Below are 10,843 nucleotides of genomic sequence, written 5' to 3'. Positions count from 1 at the left end.
TAGCCAGGATGGTCTCGATCTCCTGACCTCGTGATCCGCTCGTCTCGGCCTCCCAAAGTGCTGGGATTACAGGGTTGAGCCGCCGCGCCCGGCCTCATACTCCCAGTATCTTAAGACTGCCTGGTACACAGTAGGAGTCAGTAAACATTGTTTGACTCAATGAATGAATTATTAGGTAAATAGCCACTCCCATGATTGTTACTCTGGCTTGATAACGGTCTGTTTTTTTCAGAAATTTACTGAGTTTCTCTTTCATTCGGTATCTGCTATGCCCAAGGCCTCTGCTCAGAGCTGAGGAAACAAGCATGGCCAAGATGTGGCCTCCACCCTGAGGAGCTCCTAAATATAGGAGAGAGTAAATCTGTTAGAAATGTCTTCTCTGCACATAATTTAAGCTCTACCAACTGTTAACTTCTTTTCATTTATCCAAGTTTTGCCAGGTACCACACCAACAAAAAAAGGACTCAGTCCTGGGGCTGGGTACGGTGGTTCACGCCTGTAATTCCAGCAATTTGGGAGGCCAAGGCGGGCGGATCAGGAGGTCAGGAGATACACACCATCCTGACTAACACAGTGAAACCCTGCCTCTACTAAAAAAAAAATACAAAAAAAAAAAAAAAATTAGCCAGGCACAGTGGTGGGCGCCTGTAGTCCCAGCTACCTGGGAGGCTGAGGCAGGAGAATGGCATGAACCCGGGAGGCGGAGCTTGCAGTGAGCCGAGATTGCGCCACTGAACTCCAGCCTGGGCGACACAGCAAGACTCCGTCTCAAAAAAAAAATAAAAAAGACTCAGTCCTTCTTCCTTCAGATATCTGAAGCTGGTGATCATATTCTCCTGGGTCTTCTCTTCCCAGGCTAAACAAAAAGACCCAGTGAGATTGTCTGACTCAGGTCTGCCAACTGGGAACAAGGAAGACAGACTGCTGGATAGAGGAGCAGAAGAAGATCCAGGAGCAGAGTGACTCCTTTAAAGAAAAAAAAGGGAGTCCTTAGGGAGGACTCTGTGGAATTAGGTTGGAGGTTGGGATGGGGACAGGGCCCCTGCTTAATTAAGGCAGTAGGAGATTATGCTTCTGTAGAAAAGCAGTACACTGGGAATTACCCCTATGTCTATCCACATTAAACTCAGGCAAAACCACAGTTGCTTAAAGAAAGCCCCACGATGGAAGGTTGAGGGCACTGGCAAAATCAGAGAGGTCGGACACAGAGGAGGACTCTCAAGCCCACTGGCCTCACAGGACAGATATCTGCTGAGGGAAGGGACAGAGATAACAACTGCTGCTTCGTGCAGCCCAAACAAAGGGAACACCCATACAAAAGTCAAGAAAACTCTCCAGGTTCCATTGGAGCCCCCTGAAAAAATACCCGGGTAATTTTCGACAGAAGCTAAAGGGCTCTGTGGGGCTACTGGGGAAATTATTCCTAGGAAGTCTGGAAAACCCTGTGATGGTAAGAGAATTTTAAGAGCAACCTCAAATGTACACTCAGAAGAAGTAGGTGTTTCAAGGGGGAGCCCCTGAGACACTTCTACTTCATTTTGGGACCCGAATGAGATTACTAAAAATTTCCACATTTGGGGTTTCTAATGGGGTTTCCCCAAGAAAACCGCAGAACTGCCACTATCTGCAAAGGGCTGAGGTGCTTCAACTAAGCATACATCCATCTGAAGAAGCCAGATTAGGCAGTAAGAGATCTACAGAAACTCAGACTACTGAGCCACACAGCTTAAAAAAGACCAAGTTATGTTTTCTGCCCCGCTACACTGTTCATTGCTCCCAACAATGACGTTTCTATCAGGCTAAAGGATTTCTTCAGAAACAGCAATCCCAAAGTAGCCAGGCCCACCTGGGTCCCTTCCCACATTCCCATTGGGAAGCACCAGAAACACTTGTGAACCTTTGGGGAAGGTCATGTATACAACATTCCAGGTGAGTATCACAGGGACTTTGTTTCTTAAGGAGAAACTCTAGGGGGAAGAGTCAGTTCTCTGAGGGAATCTGCCCATTCATTAAAGGGTTTCCACCCTACAATTATGGCAGGGGAAGGGCTTTTGTGCTAGATCCTTTACTAGAGTCAAGCTATGGAAGCTGGCTATCATTATTCCATTTTACAGGCGGAGGAGACAGATGGACAAGAGAGCCGAACAGGTTCAGCATTTCATCAGGTGACTCCAGGCAGGCAATAATCTGGCTAAGGGTCTATACTTTCAGTCCCTGAAGCATCACTCCACCACTAAGTAGAGATACCTGGGGCAGGCCACCTTCTCCCCCCACACACACCGCTGTCATCTATTGGCAGGGCCTGAGAGGGTTTTAACAATGAAAAAAGTGGCCGGGGCCAAGCAAGGTGGTTCATGCCTGTAATCCCAGCACTTTGGGAGGCTGAGGCAGGCGGATCACCTGAGGTCAGGAGTTTGAGACCAGCTTGACCAACATGGAGAAACCCCCGTCTCTACTAAAAATACAAAATTAGTCAGATGTGGTGGCACACACCTGTAATCCCAGCTACTCGGGAGGCTGAGGCAGGAGAATTGCTTGAATCGGGGAGGCAGAAGCTGCAGTGAGCCGAGATCGCGCCACTGCACTCCAGCCTAGGCAACAAGAGTGAAACTCTGTCTCAAAAAAATAAGAAAAAAGAAAAGAAAAAGAAAAAATTGGCCTGGCACGGTGGCTCAAGCCTGTAATCCCAGCACTTTGAGAAGCCAAGGCAGGCAGATCACCTGAGGTCAGGAGTTCGAGACCAGCCTGGCCAACATGGTGAAACCCCCATCTCTACTAAAATACAAAAAATAAGCCAGGCATGATGGCACGTGCCTGTAGTGCCAGCTACTGGGGAGGCTGATACAGGGGAATCGCTTGAACCTGGGAGGCGGAGATTGCAGTGGGCCAAGATGGCGCCACTGCACTCCAGCCTGGCGACAGAGCAAGACTCCATCTCAAAAAAAAAGCAATGAAAAAATTAATAAGCAGCTTACTCTGGGCAAAACCCTGATGCCCACTTGAAACCTGCCATGTCTGAGTTTTAGCAGTGCCAGAATCTGAGGCTACCAACACGGCTCTGGGAACCTGCTCCTGCCAACTATTCTTCCCATAACTACCTGAACAAAGCCAGTTATCAGTCCAGAGTGAGCACCTTGACAGGCATGGTTTGCTTGGCCCAATAGCATCTCTGGCTTTCTGGGTCAGCCTGTCTGGGTCACTTTATTACTCCCTGGACAACTTGATAGGATGAAAAGTGTTTAGGCTTTAGAGTTATGCCAACCTCGGTGTAAATTCTCATTCGGACACTTAACTGGCTGAGGAATACCTGGGGTCAGTCACTTAGCCACAAAGAGCTTCACTGGGAATGAACTCGCCTACCTTGGAACGTTACTGTAGAATATATGAAACAGCATGCCATTTCCATGAAGGAAGGTACCATGTGTGGCTTATGGCCGGCACCTAGAACACTGCCAGCCTCACAGTAGATGCTCAAGAAATACTGGTTGCATAAGTAGAGGACCTAACACAGTGCCTAGTACTTAACAGGTACTCAATAAAGACTAATTTCCTTCCCCTTTCCTGTAGGGATGCTAAATTTAGAACACAGCCCTGAGTAGAATAGCCCATAACTCCTACCCCCAAGGATCTCCCAGCTGCAGCCTCCAGGATAATTACCCAATGCCACCACAGTAGCCAGGTGGTGCAGCTTGGAACAGGACAGTACCTGAGAGGAAGGCAGGTACCTTCTACCCAGGCTCAAAGGATCCTGAGTCAAATGTTCTTTACTCCCTGGCCTCAGGGAGAGAATGCATGCTCAAAAATGGTTCTGACATAACTAGCTCTTCCACACACATCCCCCTCTGTTCACCAAGAGGAAGTGACATGTGGTATGTTGTCCAACGGGCTCTGATAATTCTTAAGCAAAGAGATGGAAGATGGAATTTCAATCCAATGGAGATCTAATAAACTTGCCCAGAACTGCTGTGCCTAAGACCTCTTTCATATACACCACTGGGCAGCTGGCAATTCTCTGGTAGGTGTAGCCCTCTGCAGAGGCTGGCTAGCAGACCAGGCACCTCTCCCAGACTGCCTTTTGTTTATAGCTGGCAACAACCCACCTGGTATTAGGACCACTGGCCAAAGACAATAGTCAGGCAAAGTGGGCAAATGGCCTCAATCCCCACTTGGAGATGCCTCAGAGGGTGTGTCTGCAGTACTGGAATCCTGTCCCTCCTGTAATCAACTGAACAAATATTTGCCCCAAAAGAGAATTCAAAGCAGGCAGGAACAGGAGAGGTCACTGCACAAACCAACAGGAACTATTTAATCATTTATCCCCCCAGGGAGTTCATTTACAGAATGGCTTTCAAGTCTAGTCAGCCTTAGCTCAAGAGAACCCACCACCTTTACCTCCCCTGACCCCACCCCAGTTATCTGACCTCTATTGACTTGACCCCCTTGCCTTTTAGAAGAGCTGGCACAGAAGAGTTGAAGTTGCAAAGAAATGGGAAATGAGGGGGTGGGGTTCCAGGGCAAATTCTGGTCTCTTGCTCAGTGGTAAAGTGAAGTGCCCGCCACGCCCTAGGCCCAGCCTATAGACAGTTGCATTCTTGACATTCCTGAGTCCATGGTGCATGTCCCCTTCCACCTCAGCTCCTTCAATGGATGACTTATTTTCCACAGCTTGTTGCTTTTCTGCATATTCTGAAGGGATAGAATACCTCTCATAAACCTTGCACCTCCCCTAGGTAGGGAAATAAGCAAGAAAACAGGACTGAGTTCACTGAAGAGCAAAACTTGCCCACAGTGACCACTGGTGAAGAAGCTTTCACCACCACCTCACCCTGGCTCAGTGATGAGCAGGAGAACTCTCCCTCCCTGGAAAAGGAATTTGCTGGTGTTGGTCACTGTGCTCACATTATTGCCAAGATTTACAATACTCTGTAAGGCAAGGAGAGCTTGCCACATTTTTTAGTGGAAGAAACTAAGCCTTGAGAAAGTAACCTAGCCTGTCCAAAGTCACACAGCTAGTTATATGACGGAGCTAGATACATGACAGAGTTATAAGACAGGGACTTATACCTGCATCTGAAGTCTGTTACTAAATCTCAATGTCCCACAGAGCCCCAAAGACTGGGTTCTTGCTTTGCCAGCAAACAGTGCTTGGTGAAGAGGCCCCAGGGCTCTGGCCGGAAAGTAACAGGCAGAGCAGCTGGAGCTCCCCAACCGACCCCAGGCAACGAGGTGCAAAGTCCCCGGGCTTAATGTGTGACACAGCAAGTGCTCCACAAACAAGGCAACCATGCAGAAAGTCGCACACTTTGGGGGAAATGAACTTACGGGGCGCAGTGCAAACACAATCTGCACAGCCTACACTGCCCCAAAATCTGACAATTCTCAGCCATTCAACCCAGTGGGAACTCCTGCCTGTGGCCATGCCCTAGTCTGAGAGAAGAGTGCCTTACACGGAAACTTTGAAATAAAGGGAACTTGATTTGGAGAAGAGAAGCCCAGGATAGGACTGAGATCCCTTGGGGGGAACAGATGGAGAGGTCTATGGGTCACTGATACTCATCACCCTTTTGTGTGTGAACCATTGTATACGGTAAGGGAAACACCGAACTAACTTCCTACCCTCACAGGTTTGGGACTTAATGAACACATAGGCTATAGTTTTCTTTGCTGAGAAACTGGAACACAAGTATGGAATAGTGGAGTCATCGGGGTGACCAGGGTAAAAGACGCCTGATCTCTGAAGCACAGGCTCATTTGTATTTCCAAGGAGTTAACCTCTTGTCGTGAAATGAGGTCTAGTTTCCTTAACTATCAATGTCTCCAACAATCACCCAACCTAACAGAAAGAGATACAGAAGAAGGGCAGTTGGGGATCTCTGACCAGAGGCCGAAGAAAAGGGACACACAAGGGGCTTGGTTCTTACCCAGCCGCCGTTCTCCTGGATCCAAGGCTCTAGGTGGTCATTCAGATAAGTGGCCATCCAAGTTGCGATCCGACTCACCAATACCTGCATCTCCTTGTCTACGCTTTCCACGCACAGTGCCCCGCCGAAGGAGAAAAAGGCCACAATGCGACCCCAGTTTACCCCATCCCGGAAGAGTTCATTCACTACCTGTTCAAAGCTCTGATATGCTGTCCCTGGGGTGATGTGGAGCTGGGATGTCAGGTCACTGAACGCCCGCCGGTACCGCAGTTCAAACTCGTCGCCTGCCTCCCTCAGCGCTTGCTTTACTGCTGCCATGGGGATCACCTCCCGGGCATCCAAACTGCTGCTGTGGCCAGTGGCTCCATTCACCGCGGGGCTGTCCACCAGGTGCCAGGATGGGTTGCCATTGATGGCACTGGGGGTCTCCATCTCCGATTCAGTCCCTTCTGGGGCCTCAGTCCTGTTCTCTTCCACATCACTAAACTGACTCCAGCTGTATCCTTTCTGGGAAAGCTTGTAGGAGAGAAAGTCAACCACTAGCTCCCGGTTGCTCTGAGACATTTTTATAATAGGGATGGGCTCAACCAGTCCATTGTCCAAAACACCTGCTCACTCACTGAGTCTGGTCTCTGGTTAGTGATTCTCTTCTAAGATCCAAAGCCAAGATAAGATTCTGAAGGGAGAGAAAGAGCTTTAGGAAAAAAAAAAATTAATATGCATGCCACTTACTCTAAACATCCCATTCCCCCTCCAGGTACCAGAACTGGTTTCTTTGTGGGTCTTACAAAGGTCTGGGTCTAGGTTCCAAGATGCTTCAATGAAGTCAAATCGAAAGCACCAGAGGACTCAATCTCCCACCAGCCTTTTCTACCCCCCTCTTCTCCGAATTGCCTTCCTCGGAAAGTCACCCCTTGGGCAGTCCCCCCCCACTCCCCCTCCCCCGCACCACCTACATTCAAATCCGCCTTAGGCAAAGGCAGGCAGGTGCAGCCCCCGGAAGATCTTTTGTATCACAGGTCGGGAGAGGAGGTGGCTGCGGGGATGCCGGTAACTCAGCCGGCCTCGCGGCGGCTGGCAAAAAAACCAGCTCCGGCCGGAGGGATCATGCGACCTGGCAGGCTGGGAGCCCAGAAGGCGACACAGGAATTGCGAAGCTCAGGAACCAGCCCCCTCGCTTGCTTCCTCCTCCATCGCCCGGATCGAGGGCGGCCACTCCGCAGCCGCGGCCTCCTGCCACCCGGGAGCCCAGCCCCCTCGCTCTTGCACGCCCCTTGGCTCTCCGCCTCCTACTGGGAGCCAGGAGAACTCTCCCGGAGGTGGCTGGTATGGATTTAGTTTTTTTTTTTTTCCTTTCTTTTTTCTATTTAAGTACCAGCCCAGGGTGAGGCGGAGGCGTCCGAAACCCTGAAGGGACTTCTCAATGGGGTTCAAGGTTTCGGTGAGGGACGCAGGGAGGGGGAAACTGCCTCGGATCTGCGATCTGACTTTGGGAGGGCCACCCCCAGGCCTGTCTGGGAGGTTGAAGGCCGGAGACCCCCCACAAATGCCGCTGGTTTTCTTTGAATTCCCCAAAGGCCCTGAACGTGGCGGTGCGGGATTGCCGGGTCCTCCATTCCCCGCCCGGACACAATGGCCGCCGGCGCCCTGCACAAAGACTAGGTGAGGGTGAGGCGCTGGGCCTCTCCTCAGGTCAGGAAAAGGGGTCGAGGCCTGCTCGACGGCCCCACAGCTGAGACCACGTTTTCCTGGGGACAGGCCCAAAGTGGCTTCCTGGCGCCCCCGGGAGGGCTCCGGGGCCGGGGGCTGCACCTCTCCGGAGCCCAGGGTGGGCCGGCTGCGGCCTAGCGGCTTCTCGCGCTCACTAGTCCGGGTACCCGCCGAGCCACCGCCCCGTTGCTAAGCAACCGCCCTCCCCCGGGGGCGCCCCCTAGACCTTTCTAGGAGGAGGGGCCTCGCCCCCGGCGGTCCGCCCCAGCGCCGCCAATCAGCGAGCCTAGCCGGCACGGAAGCAGGACGGCGAAGGCTCCTATTGGGCGCAGCGGCTGTCAGGCACAGGGGAGGCGGTGCTCTCACCTGTGAGCCCCGCGAGCCGTGGGGGGCCACATCCCCCTTCATCGGCCCGGTAGCTTCCAGACGTAAGAGCTCTTCGCGGCCGAGTTCCGCGCCGCGGACCCGGGCCGGCCTACCTGGCTGCCGGCCTACCTGGCTGACTGCTCGCGCCGTCTCCCGAACAAGCCGGCCTCAGTTTCCCCTGAAGAGACGGGGGAACTTGCAAGCTCAGTCACTTCCGGTGCTGCGGCAACGCGCGCGAGCCCGAGACGCAAAGGGAGTGCGCGCCTTGAGTGACTGGCATCAGGACCGGGGAGAGATCGCCCCCTCGCGGTAGATCCGGGGAATCGGAAGGCGCAAAAAATCAACATTTATAATCACATTTCCATGTATTCATTCATTCATTCATTCAGTCAGTCAGTCAGTCAATCATTAGTCAGTCAGCCTATTTCATCTGCCCGTCAGTTTATATATAGAAGAAGCATCGCCTTGTGGTTAAGCACTTTGTCTGGATTCTAACTCTGCCAGTTAGGCAAGTTTCTCAACTGCTCTGTGCTTCAATGTCCTCAATTGTAAAATGGGTAATAGTACCAACCCCTCTCGTTGAGCTATTGTGATGATTTCAAAAGTTATTAATTGTAAAGTCCATAGGACAGGCCAGGCGTGGTGACTCACACCTGTAATCCCAGCACTTTGGGAGGCCCAGGCAGGCGGATCACCTGAGGTCAGGAATTCAAGACCAGCCTGGCCAACATGGTGAAACCCCCTCTCTACTAAAAATACAAAAAATTAGCTGGGCCTGGTGGCGCATGCTTGTAATCCCAGCTACTCGGGAGGCTGAGGCAGGAGAATCGTTTACAGGAGAATCACAGGCGTGAGCCACCGCGCCCGGCCAATTTCCTTACATCCTGAACCACACGGTGTGTTATCAAATGTTTTATCTTTGCCAATTAGATGGGTAAAAACCGAAGGCACTTTCATATTTCTTTTTTTATTATGAATGAAGTTGAGCAATTTGTCATATTTTTTAGTCTTTCTTTGGAGGATGGATCTTGCATTGGTGAATTCTCTTCATATTGTTTACCCCCTTTTCAGGTGGTCTTTCTATTGAAGTTTTTCCTCATTTTTTTTTTTTGTTGTTGTTTGTTTGAGACAGAGTCTTGCTCTGTTGCCCAGGCGGAGTGCAGTGGTGCTATCTTGGCTGACTGTAAACTCTGCCCCCCAGGTTCAAGTGATTGTCCTGCCTCAGCCTCCCTAGTATCTGGGACTACAGGTGCACACCACCACGCCCGGCTAATTTTTGTATTTTTAGTAGAGACAGGGTTTCACCATTTTGGCCAGGCTGGTCTCAAACTGCTGACCTCAGGCGATCCGCCTGCCTCAGCCTCCCAAAGTGCTGGGATTACAGGCCTGAGCCACCCTGCCTGGCCTTTTTTTTGTTTTTTTGAGACAGGGTCTGTCTGTCACTCAGCCTGCAGTGCAATGGTGTGATCTCAGCTCACAGCAGCCTTGACCTCCCCATCCCAGGTAATCCTCCCACCTCAGCCTCCCCAGTAGCTGTGAATACAGGCTCGCACTTCCACGCCTAGCTAATTTTTGTATTTTCTGTAGAGAATGGAGTTTCCCCGTGTTGCCCAGGTTGGTCTCAAACCCCTGGGCCCAAGTGATCTGTCTGTGTCAGCCTCCCAAAGTGCTGGGATTACAGGCATTAGCCACACCTAGCCCTGATTTACTTTTTTTTTTTTTTTTTTGAGACAGAGTCTTGCTCTGTCGCCCAAGCTGGAGTGCAGTGGTGCAATCTCAGCTCACTGCAGCCTCTGCCTCTGGGGTTCAAGTGATTCTCCTGCCTCAGCCTCCTGAGTAGCTGGGATTACAGGCACCCGCCACCACACCTGGCTAATTTTTGTATTTTTAGTAGAGACAGGGTTTCACCAGTTGGTCAGGCTGGTCTCGAACTCCTGACCTCGTGATCCACCCACCTCGGCCTCCCAAAGTGCTGGGATTACAGGTGTGAGCCACCGCACCTGGTCTGATTTACATTTTTGGACCTATGGTGTCACAATTATTTCAATATGAAAAGTATCATTATGGAAGCCTCAGTGTGCTTTGGGAGCCTAGCAGAGGGCAGATAAACTCTGTCCACAGATAGGGGCTTTACTGAACTGGCTCTGAAAAGAAGAATCGAATTTTGCTTGGGAGAGGAAGGATGTAGAAGCATTTTAAGCAGAAGATATTGCTTGAGCGAAGGCCTGGCAACCCAGCGTGAGAGCCCATGGTGTCCTGGAAATAAATTGGGACGACTGAGGGGAGTGGTAGAGAGGAGATGGAATATAAATGTGTATCCATGCGAGCAGCACATCAAATAGCACCAGAAGAACCAGCAAAGCTTTTTTAAACCAGAAAGAACATGAAGAAATTTATATTTTGGAAAGATGGATACAGTATTTTGGAAAAGGAATTTTGCAAGTCTTGAAAATGGCTCTCAAATGATCTTTGACTGGATTCTAATTTAAAGAAAATAAGTTACATTTAAATCTAAAGAAAGTAAGTTTTCTTTTTTATACTTCTCTGTATTGTTTGCGCATAAATTTGTATTTTTTTTCTTTTCTCTTTTTCTTTTTTTTGAGACAGAGTCTTGCTCTGTTGCCCAGGCTGGAGTGCAGTGGCACAATCTCAGCTTACTGCAACCTCTGCCTCCCGGGTTCAAGTGATTCTCCTGCTTCACCATGTTGGTCAGGCTGGTCTCAAACTCCTGACTTTGTGATCTGCCCGCCTCGGCCTTTCAAAGTGCTGGAATTACAGGCATGAGCCGCCACACCCAGCTATTATTTTATTTATTTTTTTGAGACGGAGTCTCACTCTGTCGCCCA

The 10,843-nt window shown here is 50.4% G+C and overlaps 1 protein-coding gene across 1 annotated transcript in view; it reads right to left on the bottom strand.

Annotated features, from left to right (window-relative positions):
* Positions 1 to 7,285, bottom strand: part of BCL2L1 (BCL2-like 1) — a 66,200-nt gene extending 58,915 nt beyond the window's left edge. Inside the window, exons 1-2 of the mRNA XM_011960103.1 lie at positions 6,878 to 7,285; positions 5,922 to 6,597 (exon numbers count right to left, since the gene is read on the bottom strand). Coding sequence (XP_011815493.1) covers positions 5,922 to 6,485 — 564 coding nt within the window. The 5' untranslated portion in view covers positions 6,486 to 6,597; positions 6,878 to 7,285. The remainder of the gene's footprint in view (positions 1 to 5,921; positions 6,598 to 6,877) is intronic.
* Positions 7,286 to 10,843: the final 3,558 nt, after the last annotated feature.

Source organism: Colobus angolensis, unplaced genomic scaffold (assembly GCF_000951035.1).
Source record: "Colobus angolensis palliatus isolate OR3802 unplaced genomic scaffold, Cang.pa_1.0 Scaffold114, whole genome shotgun sequence".
NCBI lineage: Eukaryota > Metazoa > Chordata > Mammalia > Primates > Cercopithecidae > Colobus > Colobus angolensis.
This window is presented reverse-complemented; position numbering and strand designations above follow the sequence as displayed.